The sequence below is a fragment of the Pseudopipra pipra genome, chromosome 1 (assembly GCF_036250125.1).
Source record: "Pseudopipra pipra isolate bDixPip1 chromosome 1, bDixPip1.hap1, whole genome shotgun sequence".
NCBI lineage: Eukaryota > Metazoa > Chordata > Aves > Passeriformes > Pipridae > Pseudopipra > Pseudopipra pipra.
In genome coordinates, this window is record NC_087549.1 from 138,750,730 (window position 1) to 138,777,167 (window position 26,438).

At 41.6% G+C, this 26,438-nt stretch overlaps 1 protein-coding gene across 3 annotated transcripts in view; it reads left to right on the forward strand.

The window, feature by feature from the left end:
* GAD2 (glutamate decarboxylase 2) overlaps positions 1-26,438 on the forward strand; it is a 41,064-nt gene that overhangs the window by 4,593 nt on the left and 10,033 nt on the right. Inside the window, exons 1-8 of one of the 3 annotated variants that reach the window (XM_064635866.1) lie at positions 484-506; positions 2,326-2,416; positions 3,236-3,348; positions 7,165-7,280; positions 17,885-17,964; positions 21,033-21,087; positions 22,521-22,637; positions 23,747-23,811. In XM_064635866.1, the coding sequence (XP_064491936.1) occupies positions 2,367-2,416; positions 3,236-3,348; positions 7,165-7,280; positions 17,885-17,964; positions 21,033-21,087; positions 22,521-22,637; positions 23,747-23,811 (596 nt within the window). In that variant the 5' untranslated portion in view covers positions 484-506; positions 2,326-2,366. Of the gene's footprint in view, positions 1-483; positions 507-2,138; positions 2,250-2,325; positions 2,417-3,235; positions 3,349-7,164; positions 7,281-17,884; positions 17,965-21,032; positions 21,088-22,520; positions 22,638-23,746; positions 23,812-26,438 lie in introns of those variants that run through there. The other 2 variants (XM_064635857.1, XM_064635851.1) reach the window with 2 other exon arrangements.

Genomic DNA, 26,438 nt, shown 5'->3' on the forward strand with positions numbered 1-26,438 from the left:
CTCGCACCCTGTCAGTCTCTTTCCCAGTCACCTCTTTGTTCAGTGACAACCGCAACAAAAGATGTGCATTTCAGGCAGGCAGCACCCGGGTAGTGATTTTTGAGCATCTCTCACAGAGTCTTCTTACCTTGCCAGTGGAGCCTGTATTTTAAGCAAAGCCACAATTTTCCATGCCCATCTAGCCAAGGGAAGAGAGCTCACTCACATATATGGGTGTCACATGGACAGACAAACCATTGCAGCTGGGGCTGGGGGCAGTTGGGGCAGTACATTCTGTGCCCTTATGTATTACAGTCGTGCTGCAGAAGGGAAGGGCATCGTCGAGCGGAGGGAGCTGTGTCACAAGTGTGGGTGCTGGGGGCTTGCCCAGCAGCAGCAGCAGCTCCTGCTCTCTCTGTACTGACGTCTTAACACAGCGCTGCTCCCCCCACCTCGCTCGCTCCAGGGCACCGCTGCCCGGCCTCCGCGTGCAGCCGGCCCTGTCCCTACGGCGGTTCCCAAAGCGGGTGGGTTGCTGTGAGGTTCGCTTGAAGAAACAGGCAGTGACAACAGGGCTGTCGCCTGGGGGTGGGTATGGGGCTGACAGAGAGCCGCTGAGACACTGCAGATGCAGATACGAATTCTGCTATTCCCCAGCTTTTCAGTGTGGATTTATTTCCAAAGCAGGAGTTTTTGTAGCCTTTTTGAGCCTTCCTGTAGCCCGGATCCGGTAAAGGCTTTTAGCTCCTAATTTTTTGTTGCTTTCTGGTGAAATTTGGGAACCAGCTTGGAGCCAGCTGTGGCACTGAACTTGAGTTATAAATACAGAAATCTCCAAAAATCCCATCATCAGGGGAGATATGGTTCTCTACAGGCCAAGCCCGTCACGGGATCACCAAGGCTGTGGTGGCATTGGTGGGGTGCATGGGTGCCTTAGGTCCATCAATCCCACTTAAGAGCAAGGGCCAGATCCTGTGCATTCTGCTGGATCTCAGCATCATTCCTCAATGCCTCAGGGACTTTGGCTGCCTGTTGTTGGCAGCACAGACCAGGAGAAGGTGGTAGTTCCTATCTCTGGTGGGGAGAGCTCAGTGCAAAACATGATCAGGCTTGAATGGCTGTGGCAAAGGGCTGGTCTCAGGTTAAGGGCACAGTGGAATTTTTATGTGTGTGTGTCCCCTGCCCCATATCCTCAGCTCTGGTCTGCCCACTCAGCTTAGCCTGATTACTCTGCCTTTGTGTGCTGCAGGGTGGGAGCTGGGGAGCAATCCCCTGTGCTGTTCTGCCAGCCATGTGTCCGTGCCTGATAAGGGGCCACAGGAGACTGAAGATAAGTTTTCTCTCAGTGCTGGGTCTGCATTTCCTCAATCATCTTGCTCTATCTTTTGTTTTCTCTGATGGCAATAACAGTTTGTCATCTAAGGGTCAGGACAGGTGTTTTCCAAGCAGAGGCTGCCTTCCTTTGAGTCAGATGGCGTTTAAGTAATTGTGAACCATCTATAATTTGTACCGGTAATTATGCCACTTATCAGGGGCTTGTGGGAAGTGACCAGTAAAAATGGAGTTTTAATGGTTTCTGGGTTTAATGGCTCTGGGCACATTTTTAAGAAAAATCTCTAGCAGGATTTTAGGAAAAAAATCAGGAGCCAATTAGATTAACTAGGTATGTGGACTATCAGCTCATTGAATATATTCTTGTGCATCAGTCTGCTGGGGCAGCAGTGCTGGTTTTCATGGGGTTTATTTAAAATCACAATAGCAGGTAGCCAAGCTATTTGTAATTGCACTCTGACAGGGAAAAAATGACAAGGACCACCACCTTCCCTGCCATCTTCGTACAATCATCAGCCATTGAGTCATGTGCAAAGCAGTCACCAAAATACTCCATTTTCTCATTTCACCCTGTCTATTACAATCATTAGCCATTCATCACTGATGTTATATGTACTGGCAAGCTCTTCAGATGGTGTCTCGTGCGTGCCTTTCAAACCTAGTCAGGCAAAACCATATCCAGTGACAACATGTGACACACTAACGGGAGCAAACAGCTATTTTTGTGAGGCAGCAATGTGCTAATTTTCAAGGCATATTGAAAGGATAATAGGGAATGTTGGAATTCATTATTCTGTGTTCAGTGTAATTACTCTGATTTTACTGAGTTTGGAATGAGAAAGAAAAGAAATCATCCTGCCTTTTCCAAGAAATGTATTTACTGCTGTTTGCTTTGTTTCATACCTTGAAAGTGCTTCCTTCTCTATAGAAATCCAGAGGTAAATACAATGTTCAGCACTGAATAGTTTCATTCAGAATCATCAGCCTTTTGATAACATTTTCCATCTCGTGCAGGGCACCCTAGATATTTTAATCAACTTTCAACTGGATTGGACATGGTTGGATTGGCAGCAGACTGGCTGACATCAGCAGCAAATACTAATATGTAAGTAGCAGATTTTTTTTCCATAATATTTAATATAATTTTACGGTTAAACTCTAAAATATTAATTGCTGTATCTGAATGAAAGAATAATTTTATGTTAAGACTGCTGGGAAAAACTTAATCTGCTTTTTAAATGGTTGCTACAGTTATTTACACAAAGACTTTCAGCTTTGTCTTGTAGGTTGTCTTCTATAAAATTTCATCATACTAATACGATGTTGGTTTTGCTACCCCCAAAAATACGCAAAAGATACATATAGATTAGCATTTTGCATGCATAAATATGTAAAATGAAAGGTGTGCCAAGTGGACAGTTGCATTCATGTAGAGGGGTTGTGTACAATCCATACTTGGGGCATGTAGAGCTTTCTCTAAGAAAGAGATGCAGAATTTAAAGTGTGGAGTTTTCACTTTGGGACTAGGAAGCATTTTTGTGTACTTGGTTAGCTTCATGCACTGTCTTGTCATTATGAATAGGACTGAGGACGTGTGCTTTAGATGTGCACACAGGTTTATGCAAGGCGAAGGGCTGGCTCTGCCCAGCATCTCTTGAATTTAGGGCAAAGCCTTGAGCCTGGAAGAGGTGGGCAAGATTTTTTTCACTGAAGCGGGTGGAAATGGATTCTCAAGCACTCTCTGCATTTCTCCTTCTAGACATTTGATGTCCAATCCGAAGGAAGATTGTGGAAAGTATTGTCAAACAGAACTCTACCCAGTGCCAAATAGAGTATATTGTGGCTACAGTGTAATGTAATATTGCAAAAAGATGTACTAGTGTTGTAGATGAAAGCATTAAATATGGACATTACTACATTTCAGGTTCACCTATGAAATTGCTCCAGTGTTTGTACTTTTGGAATATGTCACACTAAGGAAAATGAGAGAGATGGTTGGCTGGCCAGGGGGCTGTGGCGATGGGATATTTTCACCTGGTACATAACATTTCAAGCTTTCTTTATTTTTCAGACTACGGTATATGACATCCCCTATAGCTAAAGAGTAAATATAATTAAATATGCATGTTTGAGAGGACACTTGCTAGTAACCACCAGTGGCCTCTTTGAGATAAAGTATTGCATGTTTATGAATTTCAGGGATGTGATTATGAGGGTCTGTTTGAGCAAATTACACTGCATGATGAGCAGCTGTAATGGCACATGGGAAACATAATCAGAAGAGACATTTGCCTTGCAGTTTCGCTTTGCCCCCACTTCTTATGGATTACATGAAATAGAAAGACTGTTGTATTAATAATGGAGGGAAGAAACACAACAGAGCTCTCCATCATCACAGGGGAAGTTGAAGGAAACAGGGAAAGACGTAGCATCCCTTCCAGTAATTTTAGTGGAGTCAGTAGGACCCTGCCAGCAGTAGAGTATGCTGTTAGCTTTCCATGTAAAGCCTGTTTTGCTCACTGGGGTATTTGGGTGGCTTGTTAATCTGAGTGCTTAAAGGCTTAGAAACCTGGTTCTTTCAGGGCAAGTCAATAAGGCAAAAAAATTAGTGTCGAGTAATCATTGACTCAGACAAACACTACATTGTTAAGACTTTTTTATTTTTTAATCATTCCATTTAATCTTTTGATTTATACTCTTCATCACCTCCTCTCTTACTCTGGAATATCATGGCAAAAAACTTTGGCCTATCTGCCTCACAAAATTGCAAAATATTGAAAGAATTTACATTGAGCATAATGTCTTGGCTTGTCAAAAGAGAACAGACTGATAGCTGTTGTGGAAGGAGCCTTTCTGAAAAGAAAGTCCATTGACCTAATGAAGAGGGAAAGAGCACACTACTGAGCAAAGAAAAAGCCTCACTGATAACAGCGTAGGACATTCAGCTCTCCGAGGCCATCAAGGTCAGGCAAGGCTCATCTTCAGCTTCTCACATCTGAGTGCACCTGTGGGAAGTGGTGTGAGATTTTTGTTCTTGCTGTTTCCACAGATGAGAAGAATTGACATTGCTTTTTGATGAGTTGTTATTTAAAGAGTGCTGAGAGCAAAAGCTCTGGCAGCTTTTACTGTAGTGCTTAGAGGTCCCCCCGAAAACCTTGGCCCCCATCACATCAGGCATCTAAACTTGTGTCACGAGCCCAGGACCTAAGTCAAAGCTTTTGGAAACTGAACAGTGGTTGGTTACTGAACAGTCCCTAACCTGACTTGATACAGCTGGTTTTAGTTCTTTACCTTGCAGGCTTGAGACACAATAACCCCATAGGGCTGGTCAGGGACTTGGGAGAGAAGAGCAATAGCAACACTGCCCAGCCAGACCTCATGGGCACAGGCTGGGCATGGCAGCAGAGGTGAAAGGCTCAGTGCATGTCCCAGATCTGCCTGTGTCTGGCAAACTCAGCTAGAGATAGTGTGAGTCAGGAAAGGTGTCCAGGGCCTCAGGAGGAACTGCTGGCCCTGCTGGGACTGCAACAGATCCCTGCCTGACCTGGGGCCAGGGTGTTGCTGGTGTGTCAGGTGCCAGAACTCGCTTCCTTGTGCTGACACCGGCATGGGGACGAGCTCTCTGCAGGCGTGTACCTGCACTGGCCGTTTGCAGGGCTGCCCCCTCTCATCCTTTCTTCCTCCTCAATTTCTGTTTTGTGCAAAGTGCATCTTTCTAATTCACTCTCTTAAGGCAGCAATATTCAGTGTGCAGGTTCTGCTTTTTCAGGCAATAATAGAAATCATCTCCATGCTGTCTTCTCACTTCAAGCTGTCATGGCTTCAGCTGAAGACCTTACTGTTGCAAAGAAAAGGTTCTTGCTCTCTGCATTCTCTGGAATGAAATAAACAGCATCAATACATGCAAAGCATAAAGGCCTGATTATTTTCTTCAAATTCCGTAGGTGTGTTTTGTTGCCTGCTCTTAACTCTGGATGTAAACACAGCTCCAAAATTAAAGGCAGAATGCAGGCTTATTAATAAGCTTAAGGTTAAACAACGAAGTAATAATAATAGGAAAGCCTAGTAGTGAAGAAATTTAACATTTCAGTCTTGATTCTTTTGACACCAAGCCAATGACTTTTGACAAGATAGGCCAAATTAGTTCGACTTGGACACATTAGTTCAGTCACGTAAGTCATCAACATGACATCTGCATTTTTTAGAGACAGATACCTGAGCAGTTCCTCCTAATCTCTCCATTTCTCGTTTTGTCATTTCTGAAAAGAAGGGTAGAAATACGTTCATATCTCTCAAGATAGTTGAAAAGGGAGGAAAACCCCTGATTTGTACTGACCCCTCTGCCAGCGATGCCATCTTTTGGTGGCATTTTCCCTTGGATTCACAGGAGGGCCAGTGAGGTCAGGGAAAGCCCAGAGCAGGGGCAGCCTCACTGCAAGAGCAGAGCTAGGATACTGATTAGAAATGAAGGGCACAGTTTCTGTGGGCTGTGGAAAAGTGTATGTATCTCCAGTAAGATAAAAACAAATCTTACAAAAGTCAAAACAATGTTAAATTTGCCAGCACAGATACTCGGCAGTGCTTTCTTCATCTGCTTAAAGGGTGGATTTTAGCTTTTCTCGCTTTGGCTGTCCAAGCATTGGGTGTTTACCATGGGCTAGTTATAGCAGCTCCCACATATTCAAGGGAGAGGGGTGGATGTGTCTGCAGAGCAAGTCATCCCACCTACTGCAATACAGCTGCCAGAGGATGAGCTGAACCATCCTCTGGAGGTATACATCTTATGCTCTTCACTCCATTTTTAGATGGATTAATGTTGCATTAATTGAACTCAGCAGCATTTCGACCCGTTCATTTCAAATCTTTGCTTTATATAAATATATATGCATAAACATCAATATGTAATCAATCTCTGTATATACATATATATACAGGATAAATCTGATGGATTTCATGTATATATGTCTCTGTGTGTGTGCTTGTGTGCATACATACGTAAAACTACTCAGCCTCTGCCTCAGGTACTGCATTATATTCCCATAGTGCTCATGCAGCATTAATGTAAAACCAAACATTGTTCCACTGTAGGCACAGAAAGTCAGTTAGTAAAAATCTCAAAAAAGGAAAAATTAAGTGCTTGTTTTTAATTTATGCATTGACAATTGAAATATGGGAACAGACCACTGCAGAATGCTGTTTTGAAGTGGGTAAAATATCCATCTTGAAATGGGTATTTTTAAGTCAGTGTGTGCCAGTGATTTTAAGGCAAGTGTTAGGGACATTTGACCTTTTCCCCTTGCTCCCATCTGAGGACATATAAAATGAAAAATAAGTGTTAGAATGACCCTTTTTCCTTTCTCTTCCTTCCCCTAACTCCTATTATCCAGAAGATGGTGTCTGTTGGGACTCGTGGGGTGGGTTTGTTCAAAGCTGGGGCATTAAACACCACCCTGATTTGGGAGGGGAGAGCACAGATCAGGTTGCACTTGTTGGGGCAAGTTGCCTTGTGGGGCATCTGCCTGGGAGGTGGAATAGAGTGGGGTTATGTGTTGATGGGGTATGGAAAGCTAAGACTGGGAACTAAAGGAGAGATGGTAGCAAGAATGAGGACGAATGGAAGCCCCAGTCATTTTTTGCCATAGTACTTTTTGTATAATTTGTTATTCGGGTGTAGTAGATCCTATTATTACACAGCCCAGCTATGAGGAGCATCAGGAGTAAGAATCCATGGTTCTGCCATGAGGCAGAAACATTAGCATTAGAGTTAGATAAACTGTAGCAAGACTTGTCATTTTTTCTGAAATGATATTACAATGCCTAGAAAAAGTAACAGTATATTACTGTGGACTCCAGGTGGTGCCATATCTAACATGTATGCTATGTTGATTGCACGTTTCAAGATGTTCCCAGAAGTTAAAGAAAAAGGAATGGCAGCTATTCCCAGACTGGTTGCCTTCACATCAGAACATGTATGTGTTTCTGTTTTTTCCTGTCTGTTACATCTGCTTGTATGAATTTATGATGAAGAAAATAGATGAACAGGAATTTGTAGCCAACTGTCTTCATTTCTGTTATTCTTTCACTGGGATTAAAACAGTGGGAAGGGGACAGCTTTTTGATATATAGAGGGATGATCTGTGCACTTACGTGTGGCTGAAATCCAGGGAGAGCAGGCTCTACAAGCCACTGCCATTTTTTGCTCTCACTTGTGTCCATATAAATGTTGATGAGAGTGGCAAGAACCGCATCAAATGATGAGAACTCATTATCGGGCTTCAGCACTTTCTGCCATGAATACATATTATTAGGTCACTCTGGGGCAACAGAAAGTCTCTTTGAGTCAAAATGTTTCCAGCTGAAACCACTCCTGCTGGTATTTAATGGGAGGGTGATAACATACACAAAGACATTACTATGGTAATGCTGTGTGTGTGCACAGAGCAGCTGCGGTATTTGGTGGACAGTTGGGCTTTGCTGCAGGTTTCTGCCTGTGGGCAAACACTTCAGCACACGTGAATTCATTCACAGGCATCACCACAATCTGGCAGTGCCAGAGGTGAGGGGAGGTGGGCACACGAGAAACCAGAGTGGTCCTGGTGGGAGAAACACAGAGCTCCTTTGAACAACCACACAAAAGACTCTTTTGGAGTGGGGGTGAATATTGTGGCTCTGTGACCATGTAAAACTCCTTGAAGCTTGAAGTGGAGAACGCAGGTGCGGGAGGAAGGGGAAGAGGAAAGGTTATCCCCAAGAGGGACTATAAGCTGTTTTCAAACTTTGTGGTCCCCTTCTAAATTTCTCTCCAGCTGTGTGGGCTCATCCAGAACTCATTCGTGGCTGAGGCTCAGCAGGTTTTTTGACTTACCATACAACGTGTTTCATTCTATGCAAGTGTGAAGAGCAAGATATCCTAAAAATTGATCAGAAAAGTTCAGCAATAGGATGGGATGAAATGTGATACACAACTGTGGGCTCCACATTGCAGAATAATTGTCCCCATAGCAGTTAAAGAGAAGGGTAGTCAACGAATGAGTAGCAACTTTCCAAAGCTGGCTGTCCCGCTAGAGATACATTATTAATGTGGAAGTTACAAGCCTAATAAGTCTTGCAAATAAGGTTCAGCATGATTATTTAAAGTAACAAATCCTATTAATCATTAGAGAATTTCATTGTATTCATAGCGATGGAATGTTAAACAAGGACCCAAATTGTGATATCAGTCTCAAAATAATGAAGTGCGTTTTAATAATTGTGTTTTCATGCCAGGGAAGAAGCAGTTCCCTTAGCAAATTAAACATTTAAAAATCAAATATACTAGAGGATCCATAGGACAGCATCTGAAATCCATTACATTTTAGAAGTATCTTGAAATTTCAGGTTTTGTCAAGTTTTTTATGAAGTATGTGATGGCACATCTTCTAGAGAAGTGAAGAAACCTTACTGTGTGAACACAGGAGCCTTTAACACTTAATTTCCCAGAGGATATTGGGATCATGGTTTAACCCTCACAACAGCCAAAGCTGTTACAGGAATTCCAGAGGCCTTGGAAGTACAATCCTTTTTAAGATAGGAAGGACCTGAGCAGATACTAAGATATGCAGATGTCATCTGTCTCATTTATCACATCATGTTGACCTTCTACTCACTTTTAGACTCCTCGGCCTATTTGTAGTTTCTCTCTGCCACAGTTGGGTGCTCTTTTAAGAAAATGGCCATGGAACAAGCAGACTATAGAATTAAAGAATCATGGAATATGCTGAGTTAGAAGGGATCCATCACAATCATCAAGTCCGACTGCTGGCCCTGCGCAGGACACCCCAAGAATCACATTAGATGCTTGAGAGCATTGTCCAAACCCTTCTTGAACTCAAGACAGGCCTGGTGCTGTGACCACTTCCCTGGGGAGCTTGTTCCAGTGCCCAACCATCCTCCAGGTGAAAAACCTTTTCCTGATATCCAACCTAAACCTCCCCTGACTCAGCTTCAGGCCATTTCCTCGAGTCCTGTCACTGGTCACCACAGAGATCAATGCCTGCCTCTCCTCTTCCCCTCATGAGGGAACAAGGTCATGTAGAGGACTTCTGTCCCTCATGTAGACTGCAACAAGGTCTCCCCTCAGTCTCCTCTTCTCCGGGCTGAACAGACTGAGTGGCCTCAGCCGCTCCTTGTATGGTTTCCTGTCAAGGTCCTTTACCATCTTTGTTACCTTCCTTTTGATAGTCTCTGGTAGCCTAATGTCTTTTTTATATTGTTGTGCCCAAAACTACACACAATATTCAAGGTGAGGCTGCACCAGTGCAGAGCAGAGTGGGACAGTCCCCTCCCTCGCCTGGCTGGCGATGCTTTGCCTGATGCCCCCCAGGACATGGTTGGCCCTTCTGGCTGCCAGGGCACTGCTGACTCATGTTCAACTTGCCATCAACCAGGACCCCCAGGTCCCTTTCTGTGGCACTGCTTTCCAGCCTCTCTTTCCCCAGTCTGTTTACATAACCAGGATTGCCCTGTCTCACATGTAGAATCCAATACTTGTCCTTGTTAAAATTCATATGGTTGGTGTTTGTCCACCTCTCTCATTTGTCGAGGTCTCTCCTCAGGGCCTCTCTGCCCTCAAGGGAGTCAACAGCTCCTCCCAATTTAGTGTCATCAACAAACTTGCTTAGTATTCCTTCAAGTGCTGTATCCAAGCCGTTAATGAAGACATTGAAGAGAACTAGGCTGAGGGTGGAGCCCTGCAGAACCCCACTAGAGACTGGACACCATCCTGATGTTACCCCATTCACTATAACTCTTTGTGTCCAACCTGTGAGCCAGTTGCTCACCCATCACAGAACACAGTTATCCAGCTGTGTGCTGGACATTTTGTCCAGAAGAATCTTGTGAAAGACAGTATCATAAGCTTTGCTGCAGTCCAAAAATGTTGTATCTTCTGGCTCCCCTTGATCAGCTAGGTGGGTTTGATAAGCATGACTTTCCCCTCATGAAGCTGTGTTGGCTGTGACCAATGACTGTGTTCTCCTCCAAGCGTTTTTCTATACTTCCCAGAATAATCTTTTCCATGATTTTAATGGACACTGAAGTGAGACTGACAGACCTGTAGTTTCCAGTGTCCTCCTTCTTGCCCTTCTTGAAAATTGGGACATTTGACAGCTTCCAGTCAGCTGGGACCGACCTCTCCGGATTCCCAAGACCACTCAAAAATCATCAAGGGAGGCTTTCCAATGATATCAGCTAGCTCTTTGAGGATTTTCGGATGAATCCCATCAGGGCCCACAGATTTGTAGGGATCCAGCTGGAGCAGCAGATCCATACTGATCCATAGTTTCTCCATGCTCTGCAACTGTGACATGATAGTAAACAGTAAAAGGTGCTGTATATGTTTAGAAACTTGGGAATTTTCATCTTGAATTCTTCAGTCAGGGTCAAAGGTTTCAATATCAGAAATTTTCAGCCAGGAATTCCAGCATCCCAGACAAGACTCTATTTTCATTACTACCTGTCTAGAGCTTCCATTACTATAAATGAATGAAGCCATGTCACATTTGCCACCAATACTACTGTAATCAGAATCTGACCTCAATCTGATGCCATGATATGTTCAGCTGCCAGTGGGGGAAAAGGGAAGGGAGGAGTAATTTGCAGTTCTTAAGTAATTGCCTTGCTAATTTAAGAGTGCATCATGTTCCTAAATTAGGAGCCTCACTCTCCGCACAACCAGTGAAGAGAAGCACCTCTGGAGAGAAACTCAGAGCATCCAAATTAGGAACCTAAATATTCCTTAATTTAGACGTTCTAAATTACGTTTGGGAGGGATTCACCTACTTCTGTGCACCGACCATAAAGAGCCTCCTGACATACACAGCCTACATTCGAGGCCTAGAATAGGTTACGTGACTATTCCAACTGTGCTTGTTCCCAGTAAGCAGATCTTCCCCAAGCTGTGACTTGCCTCTCACTCCAGTTCTGTTTGTTTCTGTTTCACCAGGGATGGTGAAGTACACTGCAACTACTTGGGTCGGTCTTGCACAAGTTTAATTTCACTGAGATGCATTTGCACTCAGGATTTAATTCAGTCCTCTACGTTCATTAGGGCATCATCAGTCTTCCTTCATCTGCACTGGGGCAGGAGCAGTGATGTCCTTCAGGGCAGCTGCTCTGGACTGCACATGACGCAAGAGACCTTGACTCAGAGGGGGAAAAGTGATGGATGCCAGTTGTAAAAACCTATTTCAGTCCATCGTTTCAAACACAATGAAAAATCTAAAATGAAAGTGTCCTCCTGTGTCCCAGCATATCAACTCTAGGCTACTCTAATTGTTCAGAGGAGCAGACGCCTTTTTCAGCATGGAAAAGGGGCTGAAAGGGAGAGCTCCCTTCTTGGAATATTTTAGTTGTTCATTTGTCTAAAAGGCAAGGCCTGTTGAATTTTAACCCATTACCTGTTGTGATTTTGATCTGTCCAACCAGCACTCTCTTACACAGTATCCAACAGTAGCTGGGAACAGTATGGAGCAGGGATTACACCTAATAGGCAAAAGGAACTGCACCCTACCCTGAGGAGGAAAAGGGTGCAGAGGGGGAAAGTTTAGCTGTAGAGAACTAAGTGGGTTCAGGTTACAAAACAGCCTTTGGCCTTTTTAATTGATAGGAGGAAAATAGCTTAAAGAGACTTGTAGCATTTCTGTGAATTTGATGATTAATTAGGGGCTGTATGGGTTCAATCCACAGTTCAGAGAATGAAAAAAAAGCTGGGCATAGTTGGAAAGATATGGAAATTTTTTTGTCTCCTCTGTTCTGCAACTTAGCAAGACTGTGCCCATGTAGTTCACATCAGCTTTCTTCCTTTCCCATCCCTCTAGGAATCCCCTAAGTAGGAACATCTTATCAGGTGCTCGGGAAATAGTAACATAATTCCTATCATAGGTTTGGAAAAGAAAATGCAGAGTAAGAACTGGCAGGTAATTGAGTCTCATCTGACAATAAGGAGTCTCTTCACCGAGTTAGAGACCCAAGAGGATACAGAAGAGGCTCTCCTTGCCTCTGGCATTTCCCCATCTGCACTGCTCTTGTCATCTAGCTACTGCTGGAGGCTTCACTAGGAGTGCAGCTCTGGCATCTACCAACTGAAGGGAGGGGCTGTTGGCTGTTCAGGTATCAGTGTCATAGAGAGCTGGACACACTCGGAGGGACCTCGTCCTCTGGGAGAGGTGACTTGTCTGTGGAGGTAGGGGAGCACCCTCCTGGGAATAGTGCACTGAGTATCCGCACAGCAACTAGATCCCAGGAGGCAGTTCGCAATAAATAACCTCTTCAGCTTCTTGCATGCTGATTTCCCCTTGTGGATAAGTCCTGTTAGTTGCAGGGAATGCATCGAACTACACCACTGTCTGTGGGAGAAGAGTGGCTTTGGCAAAGGTTTTACCTTAACAGTTTTATGAAAGCTATTATGGAGCTTCTTTGTGCTGATGCAGAAGGAAATTAAAAAGTGACTTCTGTCCCTAAAGATACAGCTTAATAGACCTCCATTTTGCACAGGCTATGGAAGATTTTGGTTTGGTATCTCTGTAGAAGGAACAAAAATCTGATCTCTAATCCTACCACTTCCATTAGAAAAGCAGTTTGAAGTTATATATTTCAAAAATACCAAAGATGTATGTTCAAAAGCATTATTATCCTCATTTCTCTCCTGATATTAACAAATAACTTTGAATAGCAGTAGCTAAAGGAAACAATAGCAAATATATATCTCTCTACAGTGTATTTACAATTGGGATAAGACACAGTATACTCTTTTTGTAGGTAATGGAAGGAGAAGCTGTAGCTTAAAATTAGATAATAAAGATAGAATTCATGTCACTTAATGTTAACTACCCGAAGTGTAAACATTTAATCTGAGTTAGTCTATACGCTTTTTATAGCCAATAAAAAAAGAGCAAGATCTGCAGAAGACAACTCATCTAAGTCTAAAATGGGTTCTAGAGCCTCCAAAGTGCAGTGCCTTCTGGAGAGACATTTTCTTCCCCACTCTTGAGGGAGCTTGGACCAGCCACACATTTTTAGATTACTAAAGTTAAGAGAGAAGTATCCCAGCCTACACATCCAGGGATTCCACGTTGTTGAAAGCCCAGGAGAGGTGAAGAGGAAAGTGTATTCACCTCCTTTACTGGTGAATAGATGATGGGATCAGGCTGGGGATCCAGGTCTTCTGGGCACCAGCCTGCCAGCAGACAAGCCTGCAGACTTTGGAGGGGATTCAGCTGCGGGATGGCTCATCTTGCTCAGCATTTGGGAACTCGTTACTGATAAGCTACCTCCACAAAGCTCATACCACTCAGGATTTACGTAAACAAGGAGTAAGACCTATCTGAAAAACCAGCTGTGCCCTTTGGGGCTCATGGCATTAGGATAGTTCTTCCTGACAGCTTCAACCATGCCAGATGATGAGAAGGTAATTTTGCAAGGTATAAAAACAGAAGCATCTGTATATTGAAACACTGTTCACTTAAGATAACAGTGCCATACTTTTCAGCATTGTAATATTTTTAATTATTCTAATTCCTCCTTTTTCCAAAAGGCCTATTCATTCTTGCACCTGTAATACATTTACACTCTATTTTTACCCTACACAGCTAACTATGAAAAAACAACTATCAGGCAAACAAGCCTATACCTAAGAGTATTTGAAATTTTAGACAAAGGGAAAATTACCCTGGCTGAGAATCACCAATTTTTTTTTTTCTGTTGAATAATATGCTTTTGTCACTAATATTGGCTAATATTCTATATCTTCTCCTTCACCACTGAATTTCAGCCACATTTCTTTTCAGAAAGAAGTTAGGCTCCTCTCTATTGGGCACATATTTGTAGTCTTCCATGCACCCTTTTGCAGTGCATGAGGGGAGGGAAGGAGGAAGCCAGGAAACCAAAGTGACAGCGTGTTTCCGCCTGCATGCCCTCCTCTCTCTGGCAGGCACAGGACAGTGCTGAAACTCTGGACCTGCCGGCTTCTCCAAGCCTGGTTTTTCCTTCAAGACTGGTGTCAGGCCATATGCCCCTGTCTGCCCTTTGTTACCCTGGTTCTCCCACTGTAAGACTTCAGACCTGTGTAACTCTCACACAGCTCTGTTGTGAAAGATGGTGTTCAAGCTCGCTTCCTTGCACGGATGAAAAGTCTGTAGTCCCTGTATCCTCAAAGGGGTCACATTTAATGTCCTTCCTTGTTAGCCCAGTTGAATCATCTCTCAGTAGTTCTGCCTAATCAGGTTTATTTTGGCAAACCTTTTCTTCTCTTTGACCTTTATCTTTTTCTGTGTTTACCATTATAATTACACAGGCAATGAAATTTTCAGCATCATCATAGGAATATTAAACCAAAGTTTAATGTTTATGGTTAGGAAAGTTTTCTTTGCTCTTACAACTATATTTTTTCTATTTTACCTTCATCCTGGCTCTTTCAGAGCATTTAAAGCAATTGGAGTAATTCCTCTGGTGTTATTCTAAAACATGAAAACATAACAGCAGTCATATATCTTTGACTGTATACACAGATAAAGTAATTTCATATTCAGAGTTTGTTTAGAAATTGTAATTGCATTTGCCCTTCTGTGCACAGACTTCTGTATTTCTTCCAAATTTATCCCTAAACCAATTTGGTTCCTGACCACTGAATTCCCTTTAGTCTGTAAAAAGCCTTCAGGCAACTGAGCTATCAACACTACATTCTTTTTGTTGTCCCTTGTGCTGTTTTAGCAGTGCCATGAGACTTCTCAGAGAGGCATCTGAGCTTGGCCATATTCCAGTGGATGCCTTTAAGCGCATGGGCTTAATTTTCTTCCTCATAGTAAACCATTCAAATCTGTATTTTCTTTTTAAGGCACTTTGAATAGTTCTGTTTCCTAATAGAAAAAAAATTGCAGTAGTAAATCTTTTTTAACTAGTGTGGAATAAGGAGCAAAATTAATTAATGTAATGTCATTGAATCAAAACCCAGTGAAATATATCTCTGACTCTTCACTCCTAAATCTTTGCCTGCATTTTTGTATTACACTAACCAGTATGTGCACATCAGTTTGTGTAATACATAAATTAAAAACAGATTAAATTTTTTAAAGTGTATAAATTTAATTCTCACTTCATATAGCACACCTGTGAACTGTCATTGTACTGGCAATATTCTAGCTCTGTTTCTATTTCTGCAAAGTTCAAAGATACCTTCCTAAAATTGGGAATTTTTCATGAGCCTTCTCCTGCCAGTAGCCTTCTCGTGGTCTGTCCTCCTCCTTGCTCTCACAAAGTTGCACTGCTGCCCCATAAGGCTCAGGGTGGCCCCAAGGCTGGGAAGAGCCTTCAACATTTAGAGGTTTGTGAATTGATCACAATCCAAGCCTTCATCTACAGTGCATTTGTACTGGGGAAAAGTCCACTGCATTTAGTGAAGGTGATGAAGCTCATGGAAATACGTTTGTTCAGAAATTCAATTTTATGAAATAAATAATGTCCCATGAAAAATACCAGTGTGATGGCTGAGCTGTGATATTCAATGCATAAATACTTCCTAGCATCTTGTGACTCACAACTAGAAAAACAGCAGGGCAAACTCCTTCTCTAATGTGAACATATCACTGACCAGTGGTTTTAATAGGCTGGACAATGCCATAGTGTTAAAATCAAACGTGTAGTGTCAAGAGTGCTGGTGGCTGCAGATGCTGTACACTTTTTACTCTCACAGACAGCAGATAGCACAGGACTTGGTCCATAGGGAAAGGGTAGAAACCTCTTCACCTGTTGTCATTCAGCACCCACTCCAAACCAACCACCCTTATGCTGGATAAATCCTCACCTGGAGGTGCCTGTTTCCCCCAGAATGCAGAGGAAGCCTACTTGATGACATAAACTTGGTTAGGATAGCTGCAATGAACCCAGTCTAATACAGCAAAACACTTAAGCACAAGCCTAAATCCCCTGTAGCTCATCTAAGTGATGAGTATGCGTTTCACTCGGTCATCAGTTTAGGCAGAAGTCAGTCCAAACTGTGGATGTTACATTTCAGAATGTGCTTAGTTCAGGGACTGGGGTGGTTTGCTGTACTAGGGCCTTAAAGCTGATTTTACATCTAGGCAACACGTTCAATGGCTGCTCAATACACATTGTTGGTTAAACTGCAGCCATGTCCCATGTACCAACCCACTGCATTTAAAAAATGAATGTAGTATGAAAAATATTTACCTGAGAAAGTATTTTCAAATTGTCCATGCATCATCAGTGAATCTTGGCTCAAGAGAAATCTGAAAAAAAAGAATTTGGAGTGGGCACTCTTATGCAACCTTAACCATAGCAGTCAAGACTCAATCAAAATTGCTCCTTGAGCAATTTTTTAAACATAGAGGTTTTTCCTTATTAAGTTGAATGTTCATGTTGCGGTTCTACTCTTCTTCTTCTTTCATTAAGTTGGCTTAGAATTTATTTTCATTCTCAAAGTGTTCATTATGTATGGAGCCCTTTAGTATGCAGTGAAATCCCTCTGACTTCAAGACCTTTAAGCAGAGCATGCATGTGTAACCATTGTATTAATCTCTTTCCCTTCAGCTCTGCCACTTGCATTACTGTTGAAGCCAAATATTCCACTGACAAAGCATTAGTGATTACTTCTCTGCATTGTAGTCTTCTGCAAACTAGGTCTTCCTTTCTTCTTTAACATTGTGGACACTTAAAAAGCCTTGTTACATTTTTATGTTCTTGATCTTTTCTATAGTGTTACGTCCTAAGCTAATGGTACTGTAGTATACGTGAAGAATTTCCATTTTTTAAAGTTTAATAATCTGTAGTTAAAATTACTTTGGACAGTATCGTTAACAGCTGGGTTGGAGTTAATACAAAATCAGATTCTTGGGAGTATAATTTGATGTAAAACTATTTCATTATCATTTAAATTAGAATTATAAACCAACATTGGCTCAGGAGTTAAGTCCTGTGAGTGAGAGAAAATTAGATAAACTTGCACTCTGGTATGTAACTTCCACGTCGTATTCTGTACATACAGGTTAACTAATAGTCTTACTAATAGACTGTTCTGATTTTAAACTGAAGTAGCTCTGTTTATTAGTAGGAGTTATTACTAGCTTTCGCTGGCATGAGATCACAATTAGGCTTACTATCTTAATTTCTCTCAGTATATTGTTTGGCATAAAGTTACATAATAACACATCACTCTGGACATCACAAACTGAGTTCCCTGGGGAAGAATATTTTGTATCAGTAAATCAAGCTCACAGCTCAATCCGTACAAGCAGTAGAAGCTGCAGTTATGCATCAAGGACAGAATTTGAGTCCATCATCAGCCACAACTGTGTATTTAATGTTCCAGGAGTAAATTCAGATTAGAGTGATTGCTGTTTCTCAGTTGACAGTAGTGAGCTGACACAAAGCCTCAGATTAAAGTGATCAGTTTCCAAAAAGGCTATGAATGGAATTATTGCCTGTGTGGGACTTCTTGCTGAAGGGCTTGCAAGAGGGTCATGGTTTATATTAAATTAGATAAATAATAATCAAATTAATAAATAATAAATGTATTTTTCAGAGCCACTTTTCTGTGAAGAAAGGAGCTGCAGCCTTGGGTATTGGTACAGATAGTGTGATTTTGATTAGATGTGATGAAAGGTAAGTGAAGATGTCAAATACAGCTCTTCTTGTCAGTACATAGAAGAAGATCGTCAGGTGCTCAGCTCAGAGAGAGCATGTAGGATGTGCTTAGCAGTTGGTATAATTTTTTATAACTCTGTTATCTTCAGCAGCCTCACACTAATTTCTCCCGCTGGAGGAACTGGCTCTGTCAGTAACTTCTTCATGAAACAGTTATTGGAGTTCATCAAAAATGTTACAAGTGCCCTTCCTCAGGGCTTTCTGATACTCCTTTTTATTTCATCCTGAAGTGAAACAATATCAGGCTAACATCCTTCTTTACATGTTGTGCTAAGATACCAGGAGGAAGCTTGTTTTGGTCAAAACAGGGCATTTAGAGACATGAGGAGAAGTGGGCCTTTTTTATGAGTATATTATTTAGGAGGATTTGCCAGTGCTTCATTTCTATTGCTTCATGCCCCCACCATTTTTCATAGCTGGACTGCATTTCCCTCAGTGCCCTTGATGGGGACACTCTTGCAATGAGATGTGAAGAGAAGGATCTTGGCAGCATTGTGGGCAGCATAAGCCAAGGAGGATGATGGACCCTGGAAAGGAGTAGCACAGCAGGAAACTAATCTACAGGTGTCACATAGGCTTCTTTCTTAACACACCCAGATAAAATGTTTCAATTCTCTATGAAAACCCACTTTACAAAATCAACATCTTCTGATGATGATTTTCAGTTTTAAGGGAAAAACTTTCTATGGGACAAAAATTAATAGAACAATCCTTATTGATTCTCCTGAGAGTCTTTTCAATAGAAAATGCTATTTGAGTCTGTCATTGTTACAAGGTACTGAATTGCTTATGTCTCTAGCATAAGGTTTTGCTACTATCAAAATTCTCTGCTCCCACATTAAAAAAAAAAGCACCAACTAAACAATTCATAGTGCTAATCGTGGTGCCTGCATATTGACTTGTGGACTTGTTATCTCTGTTAACAAAAGACTGAGCACACCTTGAAGAGGATTTAGTGACAACGTCAAAACAACCAACACACATCAAAATAAACCTCCAGTTATTTCTATTCACTAAAGACAAATGTGGATCAATGAAGTCGTGTCTTCCTTTTCTTCTTGTGCAAATTCAACATGAAGGTTTTCTGTGAAAACCACAATGCTTACCCTGCCCACACTGAAGTAAACAGCAGGATTACTGCGTGTGTCACCAAATCCCAGCAGACACCACACAGGGACAGAGCAGATTGTTTGCACAGGATGTGGGCTGGTGTGGTTGAGATGACCCTCTGTGAAGATGTGTACCTGTGGACGGGTGAAGGAGCACCATGAGATCTTTTTGATGTTTCCAGCATGAACAAGCATACTTCCTGGTGGCTCTTTCCCATCCTGACCCACACCTGCCAAGTTTGCCTGGTTTACTGGTAAAGCTTGACATTGCTTGGGCATTGCACTGTCTTGTCCATAAATTCCTCCATGTACTCAGTGAGACCAGGGACTGGATAACCACTTGTCTTGGTAAAAAAATTGTGGGTAATGAAAGCAACTGCCAAGTTCCGTGTGTGTTTCTATGCACAAGTTTATTAAATTAGAAACTATTAAAGACCAACAACATCTGAATTATATTTTGAGGAGGAACTCATTGCCTTCCTTTGGCATAGTTTTATTTTCTTTATTCCACTAATGATCCCAAAAACAGTTTTTGAGCACCAGACAACTACTGCTTTTCTCTGAACATGTACACATGTCTGGGGGGAACTCACAATGAGTTGAGTACTCTTGAGACCTTTCTTTGAATTTCTGCAAGAAAAATCAGGGCTAATTTTTAGATTTGTAGAGCTTTTTATTTTCAGTTATTCTTTCAGTATTTTAGTGCTTTGAATAAGCAGGAGAGGTTTTGCAAAAAAGTCGGCAGTACAAACCTATTTCTACTTAAATATCATCTTATTGTAGGCTGTGTAAGGCTGAAAACTTAGAAAACCAACAGCATCTTATCAAAATAAAATAATAATTAAAAAGAATTTACATGCATCCAAATATAATGAAAACAGTTCAGGGGTTTTGTGCAAAATCAAACTAAAAGTAATTTTTTTATTAGTTTCCTTGTAGCTACTGTTTTGAGCTTTAGTAAAGGTTGTTCCTTTTTTATAGCAAAAGGAAATCAGGGCTTAATGAAAGAAAAAATCTGAAGAAGTCTTTAAAAATTGATATTAATCTAAATGTACAACACTCAAAGCCAGTGAAGACTATTTCTGTACTGTGGAAAGCTATCATGTTTTTATTGCTGTTATTCATACTGTCTCTTCTTTGATAGTCTTTCTTGTGTCTAAAGCAAAGAAAACTTTAACCTCAATATCAGTATCAGCACTGGTTTGTCTTATACCTAATTCATTTGAAGGATTTCCTAAATTAGCCTTCAAGCTTTATACCACTGAGTCTGAATCTGAGGTAGATGGATCATACTAGAGGTGTTACAAATACAGACAATGCAAAGGGCCTGACAGTGCATTTAATGAGTCTAGACTGGTAGTTTCTCTCACACCTTGCTTCAGGCAAATGCAAACATGTAATGCACTAAAGCATAGTATAGTCACCCTGAAACAAGTTCACCCCTGGGATGGAAACACAGAGACAACTGTTTACAGCACAACTGAGCTGTACTGCTCATGGCCATGCAGCTCAGCTGGCATTTTCTGTGCCTGCTGAGAGGGGACTGTGGTATTTGGCACCCAGCAGATTCTTGGGATGCTGGGCTGAGCCTCTCCCTGGGAGCCTGGAGCTTATTCCCAGGACTGTAACATCAGACAGGAACAGGAGGCTCCATGGAGCAGCATCAGTCTTTAATGGCAGTGGCCATGAGATAACTTCTCTCAGTTACCATCACCATATTTATGCAAATATATTGACTAAATAATTAGGATAAAAACTAAGACTAGTGGACAGAGCCTTTCTGTGCTCTTCATTGCTACATAACCCTTGGGCAAAAAAGTCACTTTGGTCCTTCTTTGGGTTTCCTGTTAAGTGAAGAAGTAACAGCAGAAGCTGATTTCAAGATCGAATTACTGATACAACTCTCTCTTGCTCCAGAGGGAAAATGATCCCATCAGACCTTGAAAGAAGAATTGTTGAAGCCAAACAAAAGGTAAGTTTACCTGCTTTTCTTCTTCCAAAGAAGAAAAAAAGCCAAGAATGGTACAGCTAGTTGTTTTGCTTTCCTTTGTAAAACAACACAGGCTTGCCCACTAAGTTTTATTTATTTCTCAGAAATGTAGCCTTTCAATTAATGAGGCAAGAGTTGCTGAGAAAATAGGTTTAGAGCTACTTCATAATGTCTATTTCACTTTCTTTTTCTATGTCGTTCTTCTTAACATCCTCTTTTATATCGTCAGCCTATGATGTAGTTTCTCAGCTGAATATTGTCAAAAACAGAGTAATCATTTGGGGGAATTTATTATATTGTAATGCATTGAAAATACTCCTCATGGACTCACCAAATGAATTGAAAATAAACTAAAATCCACACATCTCTAAATATGCACTACTTTTGTATGTGTTTGTTAACAGAAGCTAGAATTAAAACATCAGATTAAAGTATGCAATGAACTCAGCCCTATGCTTTCAACATTTATGTAAATACTCATTAGGCACACAGCAGTCAAAGCTCATGAATAACACAGGTCTTTATTAAAAGCTCACTTTTTCCAAGAAGGGCAATACAGTAGATTAAAAAATAAGGAAAAATGACAATAGAGGTGCAGCCAAACCTATGGACTATTGTAGAAGGAAGGTTAGACCTTTCGGATGGTTTAAGCTCCAGTTATGCAAAAAAAAAAGGTAACCACTCTTGACCTCCGAGTACTCTGTATGAAACCAACAGAACTACAGATGAAATTAAAATGAAACACTGGTATAAATTTTGGCAGACCCCAGACCTCATAGTGCAAACGTGATAGACGGTGAGTGCTCTGCTGTGAGGCACAGCATGTAGCAGAGGGAATCCAAGAGATGGTCCCTGGCCTCTGTGGAGGCTGCTGTCTTTTTCTTCCTCATGCTGTTTCCCTGCTCTGCAGGAGGGATGGGACTGGAAGTGAGCCCCACAACTCCCCTGTCCGCTGCCCCAGGAGACACCCACATGCACAGTGTTCCCACTGACAAAACTGGGACACCATATGTCCAGGCACTTGCTGGGATAATTCCAGTGCAGCCCAGGGCACAGTCCACTAAAAATGTTTCTCTCACTGTGGTGCCTGGGTAAGGTTTTTCTGTGTCCTGTAGCACAGACTTTTTTGTTTCAAGCAGGTGGTGTGGAGCAGAATTGTTCTGTTGAGCCTTTACCCGTCTCATGCATCCTACTAAATGGAGGATGCTGGTTTGGAAGTTTGCTGCCACCTTAAGGTAGAAACTAAAATATCGCTGACATCTGAACTTGGAGAAAACCAGTCCTAACATAGCAAGGATGCCCTCCGGGAGGCTCTTGTGGGCTCACTGTGAGGGCAGCACAAGGGGAGCTGGAACTGCTGCAGGCTGAGGGGGCTGCAGCACTCCGACCATGCAAACCTCTCTGCTTTCTTGCAGGGATTTGTTCCTTTTCTGGTGAGTGCGACAGCTGGGACAACAGTGTACGGGGCATTCGATCCTCTCATAGCCATTGCAGACATCTGCAAGAAATACAAAATTTGGATGCATGTGGATGTAAGTACCATCTTTCATGGAGGGCTGGATTACAAGTTGTATTAGTATTAATTTTGAACAGTGTCGTCTTGTACAAAATCCATTGTGTTTGGGTCCTGTAATTAAGTCTAACATCCAAGCACTGACTTCCCACTCTTCTGAAAGACTCAGGTCAGAGGGATGTTCTAGGAGCTGTGACTGTAGTTGTACTTCTAGCAACTGGGACATTTAAAGATGACCTAGTTCGAGTGCTTTTAGCTTTCAGCTTTAGCTCTAAATACCATTAGTAAAGAAATACATAAGAACCATACTGAGCACTGGCTCAGCTTCTGCAGCAGCTGCAAAATAAATACATAAGGAAAAGTCTACGTTTGTCTGGAATAAAGTACTGCAAATGGCTGATCAGGTTAATGCAAATGCTAGGGAATTTTATCAGATTGGCTACTTAGCTTTATCTGGGCTCTTGCCAAGAAATCTTTCTGAAGGATTATCTTTCAGCCCTAGAATGGCTTCTGTGTCATTTTTGCAAATCTTTTCTCCAAAGAGGCTTGGTAATTGACTTTGCATAGGGCTGAATATCTTGCTTTTGGATTACTGTGTCAGCCAAAATCAGTCCAATTCAAAGGAAGAATTTGTATTTACCTTAAATACTTCTCAGTTGCATGAAACGCCTGCTTGTCCCAAATTTCCGTGAAGAAAGCAAATGAGTATAGGGCAAGCAATAGTGGGTCCAAAATATGATAAAAACTCCCCAGAGCAACTGAGATCTCCACCTGGTTTGTTAGCACCAAGAGAAAATACAGCTTACCCAGGAGCAGCTCTGCAAGTCGTTAATTATAGCATGGGGTAACTCGATGTGCTGTGTCAGAGGAGGTCAGAGGAGGGGCGAGTGAGGGGTTAGCAGATGATAAGAGTGGATGCCTGGTTTATGGCCTATTAACTGCTGCTTCCAAGCTACTGGAAGAAAATTGTTAGCACAGCTAATGCCTCAGGCCCCATCTGCCTGGTCATTTTGGAATGTGCCACATCAGCAAGAAAAAAGAAAGGGTCCCAAACACAGATGTGAACACACAGATGTCATCATGGAGAAAAGCAGAGTTCTCATTAAGATAATGTGTCTTGCCTTCCAGGGAGCATGGGGTGGTGGGCTTCTGATGTCAAGAAAACACAAATGGAAGTTAAACGGCATTGAAAGGTATGATTTATTAGTATTAATAAAAGTCATTTATTAAATGCATTTTAACACACTTGTGATTACCATAGCAATGCCTGTGAATGAAATTAAAGATCCGTGTTATCTCCAAGATACAGTAGGAAGAAATCATGCAAACTGTCCTTCCAGTTGAAGTAGCATTGCTAAGTGTCTTTCCTTTGTTCAGTGCTACAGTGACGTGGCACGTTGTTTTGTACTACATCCAGCAGACATTTTATATTTGTTTTTTTGTTCTTCCACCATGCATTCTCAGGTCCAGAGTTGTTTCTGCAGCATTCTCTGATTCAGCGTCCAGCATGATTTAGCCATTGTATTTTTCTAAGAAATTAATCTTGGAGGTTTTGTGTACGGAAATCTTAAGTATAAAAGGTGGATGCACCTGCAGTTTGGGCAGATGTCCTTCTCTGTCACTTCTGGAGAGAATAGCCCTCTCCAGGCTGTGTTAGTGATGTCTTCTCAGTATATCTGAGCCTGGATATATACACATAGTCATAGTCATGAGCTCATGAACATTGCAGATACATACAGATGAACATAAGTGATGCTAGTCCAGCCTGAAAAGACTGAGCTTAAAAGCAACTGCTTACTCAGAACCTTTTAGTTAAACTGTGGAAATCCTTTCCCTAGGATGTTAAGATTTACCTGCATTCAAGGAAAGAAAAATAAAAAGCATTTGGGATTTCCATGAGCCACAACTGAATGAGAGCTCAGAGGGTATTTAGAGAAAGTTCATATATGTTTGCCCCATTTTGAATTCTTCCCAGTCACCTGTTTAGTCCACTTTCTAGAGACAGTATACTTGGCTAGATGGAGTCACTTTTACATTAGTATACTTCCTGAAGCTCATGGTATTTGAGAGCAATTGTTATTCCCTTCTGCCTTCTGTGTCAATAAATCACATTGCTGTTCCTTGTCAATTAAAATTACAAACAATTTTCTCATCCTGTTCCTGGAGATTAGGAGGATACTTTGATGATTCAGTTCCTTTCTCATACATCTCACATGCAAAATTTGGAAACCGGCCAATGGTTCTATGAATTTGATTTAGTTAAGACTGCCTGCAACACTCCAAAATTACGTATCATGCATTAAAAGGACATATATCCAAATATCCAGCAAGTTAGAAAAATCCACCTAGTTGCCTATGAAGGCAGAGTATGAAACAAAGGATTTGCCTCCCAAATTGCTGTCCAAATTATGCTGGAATGAAAAGTTCAGGTTAAATCTATTTTGGAGAATTTTCCAAACAATATGCTTTAGATCCAGAACTCCACTGGATTTTATTTAGTTCTTTAATAAGCACCATCTCCATATGTTTGGCAGTAAATTAAGGAAGCTTGTTTTTTCCAGGGCTGTTCCTCTGCTTGATGGACACAGCAGCTCATTTCAGTTTGTCCAGATCTCAGATGTGGGAACATTTTGAGCAGACTGAACTTTTATGGACACTCCTGTTTCATGGTAGATAATTGAGTTGTTACAGGTCTGAATAGAAGAGAACTAAAGCTTGTACTCATGTTTGATAGGGAAGAAAGGTACAAGGAGGGAGCATTAACTGGAGCACGCTGTGCTCTGAGTATTCACATCCTTCTGGTAACAGGCAGTCCAGCAGAAATATCCATCACAGGCAGCAGGAGTTGCAGGACTATCCTTACTGTGCCCTCCAGTCCCCACAGGGCAGATTTCAAGCTGCTTGAAGGCACCCTGGAGGAAGCATGTGCCCTGGTCTCTGGAGCAGATAGGTCTGGCCACCATCAGGAGTTTCAGCCTGGTATCCCTTTTCCAAAGTCTCAGGAAGTGACAGCTACATAAGAAAAACATGTTTGCAGTGTATGAGTGCTCCCATATAGGGACTGGACATCCTTTCCAGGGCTGTGGCTGGTCAGTGAATCCACCTCAGTCTGTATTTAATGATGGCTGAGGACCAAATTCTGACAGTTGTGAATCTCTCCTGTCATCAATTCAAAATCTCCAAAGGAAATTTTTTTTTGTATCTTTGACCCACAGCAAAAAAAACCCACAGATACTTGGTGCTCGGTTATTTGGGCAAACAGGAGATGCTTTTAGAAAATATCTGCAGATTCATGTAGCTTTTTTTACTTCACTGTTTGTCTCAGCCAGCAATTTCTACAAGCACATGCTGATGGCCAAAGCCCAAAATAACTGATAACAAATGAAAAATGGTGGATTTTTACTTTACATAATTAATTTTTTTCTGTGTGCAATTGGTATGTCATTGGGTAAATAAATGACCTTAGGGTAAATTAAATGTTTTAGACAGATAATTTACATCTGGCTATTGTCAGTGAATAATCCTTTTCCTTGAGAGAACCCATACCATTATTACCTAGAGATCTCTTAAAGAATTTCTGTTTGATTTTGCATAGGCACAAATAAAAATTAAAAAGTATCATATCAAAGGAAATTCATAGACCTGAATGCATGTTCAGAATCACTAGCTTTGATGTTGTAATCAGATGACTGACTGAGCTGATTAAAAGCTGCCAAATACTCAAAAAGCCAAGCCAAGTGGCCAGATGTTGCCTGAGGAAGACTGTTCCCTACAGATTTTGCATCAGGCACTTGCACAGTTCCATTTAAATAGCAAAGAC